The 12,776-nt window shown below is 37.0% G+C and overlaps 1 protein-coding gene across 14 annotated transcripts in view; it reads left to right on the plus strand.

Moving 5' to 3' along the window:
• The window catches only part of RHOT1 (ras homolog family member T1), a 64,069-nt gene that overhangs the window by 18,834 nt on the left and 32,459 nt on the right, over window positions 1-12,776 (plus strand). For 9 of the 14 annotated variants that reach the window (XM_004454893.4, XM_004454894.4, XM_004454892.4 and 6 more), the window contains exons 2-8: window positions 1,009-1,067; window positions 5,101-5,182; window positions 7,010-7,053; window positions 7,338-7,391; window positions 7,546-7,598; window positions 10,450-10,558; window positions 10,851-10,952. In XM_004454893.4, the coding sequence (XP_004454950.1) occupies window positions 1,009-1,067; window positions 5,101-5,182; window positions 7,010-7,053; window positions 7,338-7,391; window positions 7,546-7,598; window positions 10,450-10,558; window positions 10,851-10,952 (503 nt within the window). The remainder of the gene's footprint in view (window positions 1-1,008; window positions 1,068-5,100; window positions 5,183-7,009; window positions 7,054-7,337; window positions 7,392-7,545; window positions 7,599-10,449; window positions 10,559-10,850; window positions 10,953-12,776) is intronic. The other 5 variants (XM_071210488.1, XM_071210490.1, XM_058283851.2 and 2 more) reach the window with 1 other exon arrangement.

Raw genomic sequence — 12,776 nt, forward strand, 5'->3', positions numbered from 1 at the left:
ACTTTCCTTATGTTTTTAGTTCCCCCTTTCTTTTAGTCATTTAAGAAGGAAATGTGACTTCTTAACTTTAAGTTTTTAAGTTTCTTTTATATTTAGACTTTACATTTGGGAACTGTAATTTGCTGTTGTGTCAGAGATTAATAGGCAGGTAGACTGTTGTCCTTTAGAATCACAAAAAGATTTATTTTATAAGCAGTTGAATGTTTAATAATAGTAAATATATGATCAGAAAGTGTGTGCAGAATAGTCTAATTTCAGAAAGAGAATTTTGTATATTTAAAAAATTGCTAGAATAGAAAATGTAACAGGAGAATTTCTTTTTTTTTTTTTTTTACTTTATTACTAACCCTTTACTTTAAAAAAGAAAAAATGTTAGGCTGTAGAGAAAAAGACACTCCGATATTCTGTTGGTAAAGATATAAATTGATTTATTCTTTTTTGGAGGTAATTTAACATTATCTATAAAAAACAAAAAATTATGCTTGCTAACTGACTTCCACTTCTAAGAATTTGTCCTGGAGAAAGACTTACTTATTACAACAACGGCTGTAAAAGTGAAAAGTTGGAAACAATCTGAATGTTCATCATGAGAAGATTATGTAAATTTATTATACATCATAGAATGGATTCTTATACAGCTGTCAAAAAATAATGCAGATAGTTTTTATATATTAACAGGGAATCTAACTTAATACATAATTAAGTGATGAAGGAAGGTTGCAAAATAGTAATAAATTATTATCTGTTAATGTAAGTGTTGTAGAAAAAATCTGTCTGCATGTGTTTGTTGTGTATGTATATCAACTTATTGGGGGATATAATGGGAGTTTTTAAAAAAAATTTTCTAAGTGGAAAAATATCTATTTTTTAATATTGTACTAAAACTTTGTGTTTTGGGTAACTCTGATTATAGCTAACAAATACAATAATAGTATTTCCTGTGTGGTTGCTGTGTTTGAGCTCATGTAGAACCAAACAGTTTGCTAAAGTAATTTTTCCTTTTCACAGCTAGAGTTGGGAAGACCTCACTAATTATGTCTCTGGTCAGTGAAGAATTCCCGGAAGAGGTAAACATTTTAATTTCTCTTTCATATTTAAAATTTTAAAATTTTATCAAAATTGTGTTAGAATGAATTCAACTCTGCCCTTTTTTGCATATATATTCTTTTTTACAGTTATGGCTTTTTAGAAGATTCATACTGGTTTATTCAGGACACCCTCCGATGTAGTGTAGGAGAAAGAACTAAACTAGATCTGAGTTTATCTAAGTCCTTTGACTTTCCTGCCTTTGACCTTGGCTAGGATATTTTTCAGGTCTTATCCTTATTATCTCCATCTGTAACATGGGAGTCGACTGGGATCTTAGAGATTATATAAGCCGTGTAACCTTTGGAACAGATGAATGTTCCTTTAGTTGAAGTTAGCGTGAAGGGTCTGGATTCGCATTTGCTTCCTGCTTGACATTTTTTTGTCTTTGAAGCATGTCACTAGAACCACCAGGAATTTAACAAACATTTAAAAATGATTAGTATTATCTATCTGCCTCATTTTACAAATGGAGAGACAAATTCAATCCAGCTTTGCCTACCTCAAAGGATTGTTGTGTTATAGGTCTCAAATGAGATGAATGTAATAATAGTAAAGTGTCACCAAATAGTAAGATGGTTTTATTATTATTGGCAATATGTTTACTTTTGGAAGTTCCAGTACAAGGGACTTCTAGCTAAGGCTTTTGTAAAGTTAAGATATTGTTATGGGGAATGGAATCAGAGCAAATGGGATGAAAATTATTTCTATTCTCTTTCTTTCCATACTAGGTGTTCTTAGCACCACAGTTTGCATTTACTCTTTTCTTTTACTTTTGTTTAGATAGGTATATCTTTATCAGTTCATTGTTCAGACAGGAATTTATGTATCATGTGATATTATTTATTTTTTAAAGATTTATTTATTTATTTCCCCTCCCCCCACCCCGGTTGTCTGTTCTCTGTGTCCATTTGCTGCATCTTTGTCTGCTTCTGTTGTTGTCAGTGGTACAGGAATCTGTGTCTCCTTTTTTTTTTTGATAGCAAGAAATTTATTAGGGGACTATCTATGAAAGATAAGAGAACAAGAACCAGGTTTGGACAGGGGAAATCATCAGATATTAATGTAGATCTTTCACATTTTCTAAGATTAAAATAACTACAGCATGATGATTACTGCTGAAGAGCCTCTTCAAATATCAAAATGATGGTCCAAATGGAGGAGGTGGAGGCAGTGGGTGAAGCCACCAGGGTGGAGGAGGCTGCCAATAACCCATTAGTGGTGGTAGAGGGCCTCCCATGGGGTAGGGCGTGAAGGGTGATCCTTGGAAAGGAGGGGACCCACTTGCAGCCATATTATCCTTGTCTTCTTCCCATCATCTTAGCAGGGAATAAGCTTCTGGAGTTGTTGTTCTTCATGGGAGCTGCACCAGGTCCTCTGCACAGAGGATTTTGCATGTCAGTTCTTCCCAGCATTGGGGCCTTAATGCCACATTCTTCTTGTGCCTTCTTATTTTGATTTTTTTCCAATCTGCATCTCAAGTAGGCAGCTTCTCTGGTCTCCTCGACTATCGCTCTCTCTAGATCCCGAATTCTGATCCAGTTGTCATGTTCCTCCTTCTCATAAAGAGCAGTCTCTTGTTTGAATGAACTCTCTGCTTGCTGTAGTTTTTTTTCCATTTCTTCAATTCTTTTCTTGTAATTCTCTACTTCCTCCATAGCCAAACTGTTTTTTTCCTCTGCAGCTGACATCTCCTTCTGGGTTTTCTGCTGCTTGTGCTCTTCATGCTCAAGTTTCTTTTCTGCAGACATCTTTCTCTGTGCATAGATTTCATAAAAAATCTCTAATTTCATGCTTAGGGTTTTACATTCCTCTTCCTTTGCATGTTTCACAGACCTCAAAGCATTGCATTCATCTTCCAGTTGCTTTTGCTATTCCTCCAGGTTACATTTAGTAGTCATCATGGATCCCAGTTTAAACTGTAATTTTTTCAGGTCATCCTCAGGTGCTGATATTGCTGTTTTTGCCTGGGAGACATCCATCATCTGTGTCGCTTGAATTTTCATCCTTCTATTCACATCTGTCAGTACTTCATTAATGCCCAGATTTTTGTCCTCAAATTCAGATTCATATGATTCATTCAACTGTGAAATACAATTAGTCAAAGCAGCAATATTATTGTCTTTCTCAGTCATAGCTTTTTCCAAGTCTTTCTGTTTGTTTTCTAGGTACTTGATTTTTTCAAGGAGCTCAGAGTTCTCCTTTCTGTGACCTTCAATTGTTTGCTGCATCAAGATCTGATTTTTTATTTCCTCATTTCTCTTAAAAATCAAGGCCACACGTGTAATTTCAATGATCTGATTCAACATTTCATTACTCCCTTTAAGTGTTTTGATGTTATCCTTAAATTTTTTTGCCCCATCAGAAAGAATATTAATTTCCCTCTTGGTTTCTTTTATGCATTTCTTGGATTCATGGTCTTCTGCTCCAAAATGGATATTTTTTGGGCAATTTCAGCATTTTCATCCATAAAATTCTTGATCTTGTTAGAAATGTGTTGTAAATTGACTTGATATGTACAAGGTTTTATAGCAAGGACTTTGCTCCAGATGAAAATGGCAAATAAAGAAATTCCCAAGTAGGTAGTAGTAATGATACAATTCCAAAAAAATCTGTAGAAGTCAGACCCAGAAGGAAAGCTGTCAGGCAGTAGATCAGCTAGATGGAATGGAAAGTACAGATCTTCTTTGATATACTTATTAATTAACTGGACTAAATCTTCTGGAACATTTCCAAACATATGCTCAAAGATAATGGGTAGGTGACTTGGAGATCCCAGCAGAATGAGCCAGAAGAGTAGCCAGGATAACCTCATGTCCTGGCTCCTGGGGGGCGGTGTTGGTGCCTGTGTCTCCTTTTGTTGCATCGTCTCAATGTGTCAGCTCTGCTTGTGTGCAGCACCATTCCTGGGCAGGCTGCACTTTCTTTTGCGCTGGGCGGCTCTCCTTACGGGGCACACTCCTTGCGCGTGGGGCTCCCCTACCCAGGGGACACCCCTGCGTGGCACGGCACTCCTTGTGTGCATCAGCAGTGTGCATGGGCCAGCTCCACACGGGTCAAGGAGGCCTGGGGTCTGAACTGTGGACCTCCCATGTGGTAGACGGACGCCCTAAGTGCTGGGCCAAGTCTGCCACCTCATGTGGTATTATTTTCAACATTTATAACTATCATATAACCTTATTGTTTCTTTTGCTTTTTTTCCTCTTAAGTAAGATGGTTAAATAAGTAATTACTTAATTTAAGAAATGAACTGTATTTTCGTGTGTGGTTTGTGGAATCAGTAACATTAATTTATAATCACTAGGTATAATGCCTAAAAGTTTTCTGTGATAGTTTAGAATTATTGTTTTCATATTGTCCTTTTGGGTATGGAAAAGGATTTCTAATTGATAGAAAAATCATGTAGTCTTTCTTAAAAAATGGAATCACAACGCATAAGGCTTATGTAGCCAGCCAGTTATCTTCTAGAAGAAATGAATTTTGATAGTTTTTTGTTTATTTTGGGGATTGTCTTGGATTAGCATAGCTCCTCATTTGCAGAGTATCTTAAGTTATCTTAAGGCTTCAGCAAAGTAGAATGAAGACAACGTATTTTAAGAATTTCATGTTCAAAACACCAAATTAAGTATTGTTATAGGCTAGGTCAGATCTGAAGTATCCTTTAATATGCCTTTGTCTACATAGGTAGAAATACTCAAAACATTTTTTTTAACTGTTTTTTATTATAGTTTTTTTTTTAACATGTTAATAAAGCATACAATTCATCCAAAGTGTAGTTGGCGATATTTGGTATAATTACATAGTTGTGCTTTTATTACTTATATCATTATACAGTTTTAATAACATATTTGCATCTGTGGTAAAGCACAGATATAAGCAGTTAACTGTACACCAAATACCTATAAGGACAGATATGAGTGAAAGAGGCTTATATAGACAAATTGAGATAATCTGTTAAGTTTGTTTGGTAATATCCAAAGGGCTTTCCTTTTCTATGTTTGTTTTTCAACTAAGGTTCCTCCTCGAGCAGAAGAAATCACCATCCCAGCTGATGTTACTCCTGAGAGAGTTCCAACACACATCGTAGATTACTCAGGTAATGAATGTTCTCTTGTAGGTGAAGCTATATATAATTTAATAGTCCTCAAAAAAGGTTTTTACTGAGCTTTTAAAAATGTTCAAAGAGAGTGGTCCTTTCTAGCAGTAAATAATCATTTACTGTTTTTATCTTATTTATACCTCTCAGTTACCCCATTCCCAAGCCTCCTTCTGACAGTTCTCTGTCCCCAAATTACTAAGTGTAGCCCATAATAATGCAAAGGAAGGAAGAATGGTAAATGACAAGTAATAAAGTCCCTACCTTACTTGATTTGGTATTGGTATACTTGTAGAGAAGTGTTCAGGGTCAGTTTTGTTATTAGGCAAGCTATTATGATTTAGAAAGAGTTCTAAATTTGAGAATTTGTTATGTTCTAAATTTGTTCTTTAATTTGTCAGCCTTTGCCTTATAGAATCATAATTAAAACAGTTGTCAGCTTGCTTTCCATTATATAATATTAGAGGCACATCGGTATTGCTTTTCAAAATTAAAAAATTTTCTACATGTTACTACTTACTTTTTAATCACTTTGTTTTGTTCTGGCATTTCTCCTTTTTGAAAAATGGGTATAATACTTTGGTAATACTTTCTTTTCCTAAGCTGGTGTTCCATATTTCTAAAAAAGAAATACTAGAACTATGTTGTCCATTACGTTGGATATTAAACACTTGAAATGTGACTAGTCTGAATTAAGGTGTGCTGTAAGTATAAAACACAAATGGATTTCAATCACAGTATGAAAAAAAAGAATGTAAAATATCTTAATAATTTTCTTTTGGGTACATGTTGAAATTATATTTTTGATATTTTGGGTTAAATAAAAATTAATTTTACCTATTTTTATCTTTTGAGTTGACTACTAGAAAATTAAAAATTAAGTGCTCTCATTTTATTTCTATTGGAACGATACAGTACTAGAAGCTGAAGGGAGGTTAGATACCTTCTGCTACAGTCAGTCTCATTATTTGTATCATTACAGAGTTTTCTTATTCGATACATGTGACTACATAATTGAATTAATTTTGGTTTTAGGATTGACTTGACCCCTTAATTACTCAACATATGGAATGATATTAAAAATATGACCACTTATTTAGCATAATATAAAGTACCATAGAACTCATGATCAGTTTGTATGTCAGAAATAACAGGCATTTTGGCGGAGACATATTTAACCTAAAGTTATCTAAATTAATGTTAATAATTGCTGTGCTCTTCATTTCTTCACTTTGTCATTCTGTTCATATCAGGCATATTCCCCTCATCTATGCGTTTATAGGCACATCTATCCGTTGAGACCAGTTTTTAGCTAGAGATATGAAGAGTTCTTGTCTCTTTATTTATCACGCTCCAGTTTTGCTCCTGGGTTCTGGCTATTATTACTCATACCTGCTATCTAGATCTTAAAATTGTATTCCCCAGGCCTTTGACCCTGAGTGTGTAGACACTTTGTCTAGACTTCTGACTCTTCAGCACCCTGTCTTCTGGCTTGAGTCCCTGATCTCTTTTGCCCGACCCTTCTCAATGCTGGATCAGATGACGGCCTAGATCTATCACAAAGCCTTCTGATCTCCCCTGCTCGAGTTATCCTCTTATAGACTTGTCTTTCAGTGCCAGCCAGCTTCCCTATCATAGTTCTACTCTTCCCTTTCCACTGGCTTGCACTTGTCTTTGCCACCAGGTTTGGCCCCGTACCATGTCATTTTGAGGGATGTTAGATGGGAGTTGCATAGATTTTAGCTTGGCCAGTAGCTTTTATGAAAGTGTTTATGAAAATTGACTTTTCTCTCCCCCACCTAAAATTGTTGTTGTTGACATTTGTAGAAGCAGAACAGAGTGATGAACAACTTCATCAAGAGATATCACAAGTGAGTTTTAAAAACAATAGTAGTTGTGGGTTTTTCCCCTGGGATAGCTGTAATGGTCATGTGGGTCGACTTTTTTCATCTCTCCCTTTCTGAGAAGGCTTTTTCAATTCTGTGATGTTATCCCTGAGTGGAATATTTTCCACTTAGAGTCAACCTAAGTTCAAGTTTTCATAGTTTGTTCTTTTTTCCTTTAGTCCAAATATATTAACTAGTTGTTAATTAACTGTTATTTTTTACATTTTTATTAGTGAAAAATACCACTACTTTGTTCATTTTTCTTCTAGGCCAATGTCATCTGCATAGTTTATGCTGTTAACAACAAGCATTCTATTGATAAGGTATGACTATGTGAATTTTGCACTATATTTAGTTAAATTTTAAGGGAGACACTTTCTAAATTGGTCCTCAATTTGGTATTTTAGGGGTCTAAGGGCAGGATGTTTTTCAAGAAGGTACTTATCATGGCTTAGATGTTGTTAATTTTCATTTTAGGTAACAAGTCGATGGATTCCTCTCATCAATGAAAGAACCGACAAAGACAGCAGGTTTTTTTTTTCCTTAAACTTTGTATATTGACAAATTTCAAACTTACCAAAAAGGTACAGAAATAGTAAAATAACATCTGGAAATCCTTCTTCTCTTAGGTTTACCAATTGTTAACGTTTTACCACATTTGCTCTACCTACCTACCATCTGTCTATCTTGTACAGTAGCCTCTGGTGTGTTGTGGCTGTTAATACCTTAAGCTAATGAAAATTAGTTAAAATTAAAATTCAGTTTCTTGGTTACACTTAAGCAAATTTCCAGTGCTCAGAAACACTATGGCTAGTGCTTACCATAATAGTGCAGATGAAGAACAGTTCCATCATCACAAAGGTTGTATTGGACAGAGCTGCCATGGAGCATCCAACACCCAGTTCTTCTGATACCTGCTCTTGCTGATGGCTTGAGCTCTTTTTCGGGGGCCACTTTTGCCAGGATTTATCAAGCACTAGCTTGGGCCATTGGATTCAGAATTTTTGGCTTCATTATGACAGCTTTTTAAAGTGCGTAGGTAATTGGGTGGTCCTTTTAGTATCATCTCAAAGTGGCTTTTGATCAATGAAGATCCATTTTAATATTTTCAGGTATGGCTGTGGTCCACCAATCATGCATGAGCCCATCCCTGGACTTTCTTCTCTCCCTCAATCATATGAGTATACTTAGTCTTTTTGTGGTTGATTTTTCCCCCAAAATTGGGAAGTTTTTTTTTTTTATGCAGACTTTACGCTTTCCAGTATCTTATTCCCTGTGCCTTATATGTTACGTTTATAGTTGTTTCATATATATTCTTCCTTGGGACTTTGTTGGACTATTGTAACAGTGGTTCTTAATCAGAAGAATCCATCACTGTCACTTGCGGTGCTTTAAAAAAATAAAGGTGCCCTAGCCTCTCCACTAGAAGGATAGAAAGTAAGTTTGGAGTAGAGCTTAGACATGTGTATTTTTTTAAAAAGGTCCATAAATTATTCTGATGCACATCTTTGGTTGCAGACCACTGCATTTTTGGAAACCATTCTGGCTATGTTAGAAATCCATATTTGGGTTATATAGTGGGCCAGTACTTTTAAAAGTATAGCAATACCAAGAGGATAAACTAAATGCTTTCAAGTATTTCTTTTGGAATCTCGAGTTCCAATAAGATGATTTGCTTTCCCTCCGAGGTCTTTTGTAGGATTCATATATAATAGTTCTTCTCTAGGCCATGCTTCCTTGATATTCCCACTGGGATTTTTTTTTTTTAAGATTATTTATTTCTCTTCCCTTCCCCCCACCCCCACCCCAGCTGTCTGTTCTTTATGTCTGTTTGCTGCGTCGTCTTTGTCCGCTTCTGTTGTTGTGAGTGGCATGCGTATCTTTGTTTCTTTTTGCTGCATCATCTTGTGTCATTTCTCTGTGTGTGCGTGCACCACTCCTGGGCAGGCTGCACTTTCTTTTGTGCTGGGCGACTCTCCTTACGGGGCGCACTGCTTGCGTGTGAGGCTCCCCTACGCAGGGGACACCCCTGCGTGGCCTGGCACTCCTTGTGCGCATCAGCACTGTGCATGGGCCAGCTGCACACGGGTCAAGGAGGCCCAGGGTTTGAACTGCGGACCTCCCATGTGGTAGATGAATGCCCTAACCACTGGGCCAAGTCTGCTGCCCCACTGGGATTTTTTATCAGCCTCTTAGATTTAACTTGTGTAAAACAAAACCCTTAATTCTCTGTCCTCTCTGCCCTGCTGCCTCTACCCTAGGTCTCTCATATTTTCTGTCTCAGATTTATTTCCCCATTTTCTCCAGCAAAAACCTCGGCATTTTTCTTGATTTCTGCCTTTCCCTCATCTTCCAATCAGTTCCACTTCTAAAATATATCTCTAATCAAAGCACCTTCTCTCCATCTTCATTGTGACTACCCTTATCTAAGCCACCACATTTAAAAAATCTTTCTATTATTTAAAAACCTATAACATACACAAAAGTAGAGAGAATAGTACAATGAATTCCTGTGTATCTTATCATCCAGCTTCAGTAGTTACCAACTTATGGCCAGTCTTGTTCCATTTATTATCCCTTCCATCAGTATCATTTTGAAACAAATCAAGACATATCATGTTGTAAGTATTTTAATATGTATCTCTAAAAAGGAATAAATCATTGCATTTCAAAATGTCATTCAGGTCATTTCCCTGCTTATAACCTTCCATTGGCTTCCCATTTTATGCTTGGATTTAAACCCACACTCCTCCTGCGGCCTATAAGGCTTTATGTGTCTGGCCTTTGCTCCACTCTCCAATGCTGTTTCAAACCTCTTATCCTTTACTTAGTGCTCTACAGCTATTACAGTATTTTTCTGTTCTTTGACCCCACCAGCATGTTTTATCAGCCTGGAGCCTTTGTGCACACTTTCCGTTCTGCCCAGCAAGCTCTTCCCGTGCTCTTCACATAGCAGATTCTATCTTCATCTTTCACTCTTTGGCTCAAATGCCACCTCTCAGAAAGTTTTCCCCTGATTACCATATCTAAATTAGTCTTCTCCTGTAATTTACTTCATACTACTTTATTTATTTCATACTACTTATTGAATAGGAAATTTTCGTTTGGTAATTGATCATTTTCTGTTTTTCACTGTTAAAATGGACAGGGACTTTTGTCCTTAATACTGAGGACAGTACCTGGCATATAATAGATGCTCAAATATTTGTTGAATGAATGATTGAACATGCTTTCTAGGGGACTTAATCTGACTATGGTAGAGGGTTTGTGTAGGGGAGATTAAATAAATGTTTTTTAGTTAGAATTGGTTATGATGTACATTAAAATAACAAATCTAAAGTCTTTTGCTTTCCTTACTACAATGTGCTCTGTTTGTTTCAGGCTACCTTTGATATTGGTTGGAAACAAATCTGATCTGGTGGAATATAGTAGTATGGAGACCATCCTTCCTATTATGAACCAGTACACAGAAATAGAAACCTGTGTGGAGGTATGCCTCATCATTTGATTTGATAATTTATTCTTGGTGAACTCTCACTAAATTGAGGATGGGAGGGGAAAGATAGGAGATGGAATAACTTTCCTTTTCTCCATGAGGTCACGTAAGCCAAATAAAAACAGAGAACTTAGAGTCAGCTTCTGAGCTCTTCTTGTGGTGACCACAAAAATAAATTTTTTAGTTTCTTCAAGCACTCTTACTGTTATCTTTTGTCAGTAATTTAAAAATTGTTGTTAGCTCTTACAGTTGATTTCAGAGTATAAAATTTTAAACTTTTTTTCAGTGTTCTGCAAAAAACTTGAAGAACATTTCAGAGCTCTTTTATTATGCACAGAAAGCTGTTCTTCATCCTACAGGGCCCCTGTACTGTCCAGAGGAGAAGGAGGTAATTCCCCCCATCCTGTGTTTGTAGGGGCTGGAATGTGTAGGTAGTAACACTGTTACAGTAGTGATTTTTAGTAACTCTTAAGTATTTTTGTAAAACTGAAATTCTTAAAGTTAAATTTATTGCTTATTAAATTGTTATATTTTCTATATGTGTTTCTTCAAACACATGATAATATTCACATTAAATAGTACAGTATTCCAAATCAAATACGATTTCAGGAAATGCCATTAACACAAACAAGAATTTGCAACAATAAAACAAATCCAAAGGCTTAGCTAATGGTTTACTTGCTTTGCTGTGAACTTAAAAATACACACAACTGCAAAGAGAAAATTATTGTAGCTTTTTGACATGGATTCAACATGCTAATACAACTTGAAGACTCCTTTCTGTTTCATAGTTAAAAAACACAAGAATCTCTTATTGAAATACCTAAAAGTTAAAACATTTTTTTTGCCATAGGCTTTATCTTATTTAGATTCACATACCATAAAACATACCCTTTCAAAGTAAACACAAGTCAGTGGGTTTTCTTTAGTATATTGTGCAACTATCATTACTTTCTAAGTATAGAACATTTCATCACTCCAGGAAGAAACCCTGTACCCATTAGCTGTGAGTCCCCAGTCCCCTTTACGCCTAGCCCTTGGTAACCACTAATCTTCAATCTCTGTATTTGCTTATTTTGATCATTGCATATAAATGGAATCATGCCATATGTGACTTTTTGTATCTGACTTAACTTGACGTAATGTTTTCAAAGTTTATCCATGTTTTGGCATGAGATATTCTTTTTTTTTTAGAGGCACTGGGAGTTGATCCCAGGACCTCATATCATACATGGGAAGCAGGTGCTTAACTACTGAGCTACATCTGCTCCCCAGTGAGAGTTGATTTTTTTTTTAATCACCCCCCCCCCCCCCCCCCCCCGTTGTCTGCTCTCTGTGTCCATTTGCAGCGTGGTCTTCTGTGACCGCTTCTATCCTTATCAGCGGCACCAGGAATCTGTGTTTCTTTTTGTTGCGTCATCCTGCATCAGCTTTCCATGTGTGCGGTGCCATTCTTGGGCAGGCTGCACTTTCTTTCACGCTGGGCGGCTGTCCTTACGGGGCACACTCCTTGCTCATGGGGCTCCCCTATGCGGGGGACACCCCTGTGTGGCAGGGCACTCCTTGCGTGCATCAGCACTGCGCATGGGCCAGCTCCACAAGGGTCAGGGAGGCCCGGGGTTTGAACCACGCACCTCCCATGTGGTAGGCAGACACCCCATCCGTTGGGCCAAGTCTGCCTCCCGAGAGTTGATTTTGTATGTGTGTGCCTGTGTTTTGTGTTTAGGAGGTACCAGAGATCAAACCCCAGACCTTGTACATGAGAAAGCAGGCAGTCAACCAATTGAGCTACATCCGCTCGCCACTTCATTCATTTTTATGGCTGAATAATATACCATTGTATGGATATATGACATTTTGTTATTCCATTCATCAGTTGATGGAGATTTGGGTTGTTTCCAGTTTTTGGCTAATATGAATAATGCCTCTATGATCCCTCATGTACAAGTTTTTGTATGACATCAATTTTCATTGCCCTTGAGTTTATAGCTGGGAATGGAATTGCTGGGTCATATGGTAACTCTGTGCTTAACTCTCTGAGGAACTTATGTTCTTCTTTGTCCGCTTCTGTTATTGTCAGCAGCACGGGAGTCTGTGTCTCTTTGTTGTTGCGTCATATTGCTGTGTCAGTTCTCCATGTGTGCGGCGCCATTCTTGGGCAGGCTGCACTTTCTTTTGCACTGGGCGGCTCTCCTTACGGGGCACACTCCTT

The sequence above is a fragment of the Dasypus novemcinctus genome, chromosome 21 (genome assembly GCF_030445035.2).
Source record: "Dasypus novemcinctus isolate mDasNov1 chromosome 21, mDasNov1.1.hap2, whole genome shotgun sequence".
NCBI classification, from domain to species: domain Eukaryota; kingdom Metazoa; phylum Chordata; class Mammalia; order Cingulata; family Dasypodidae; genus Dasypus; species Dasypus novemcinctus.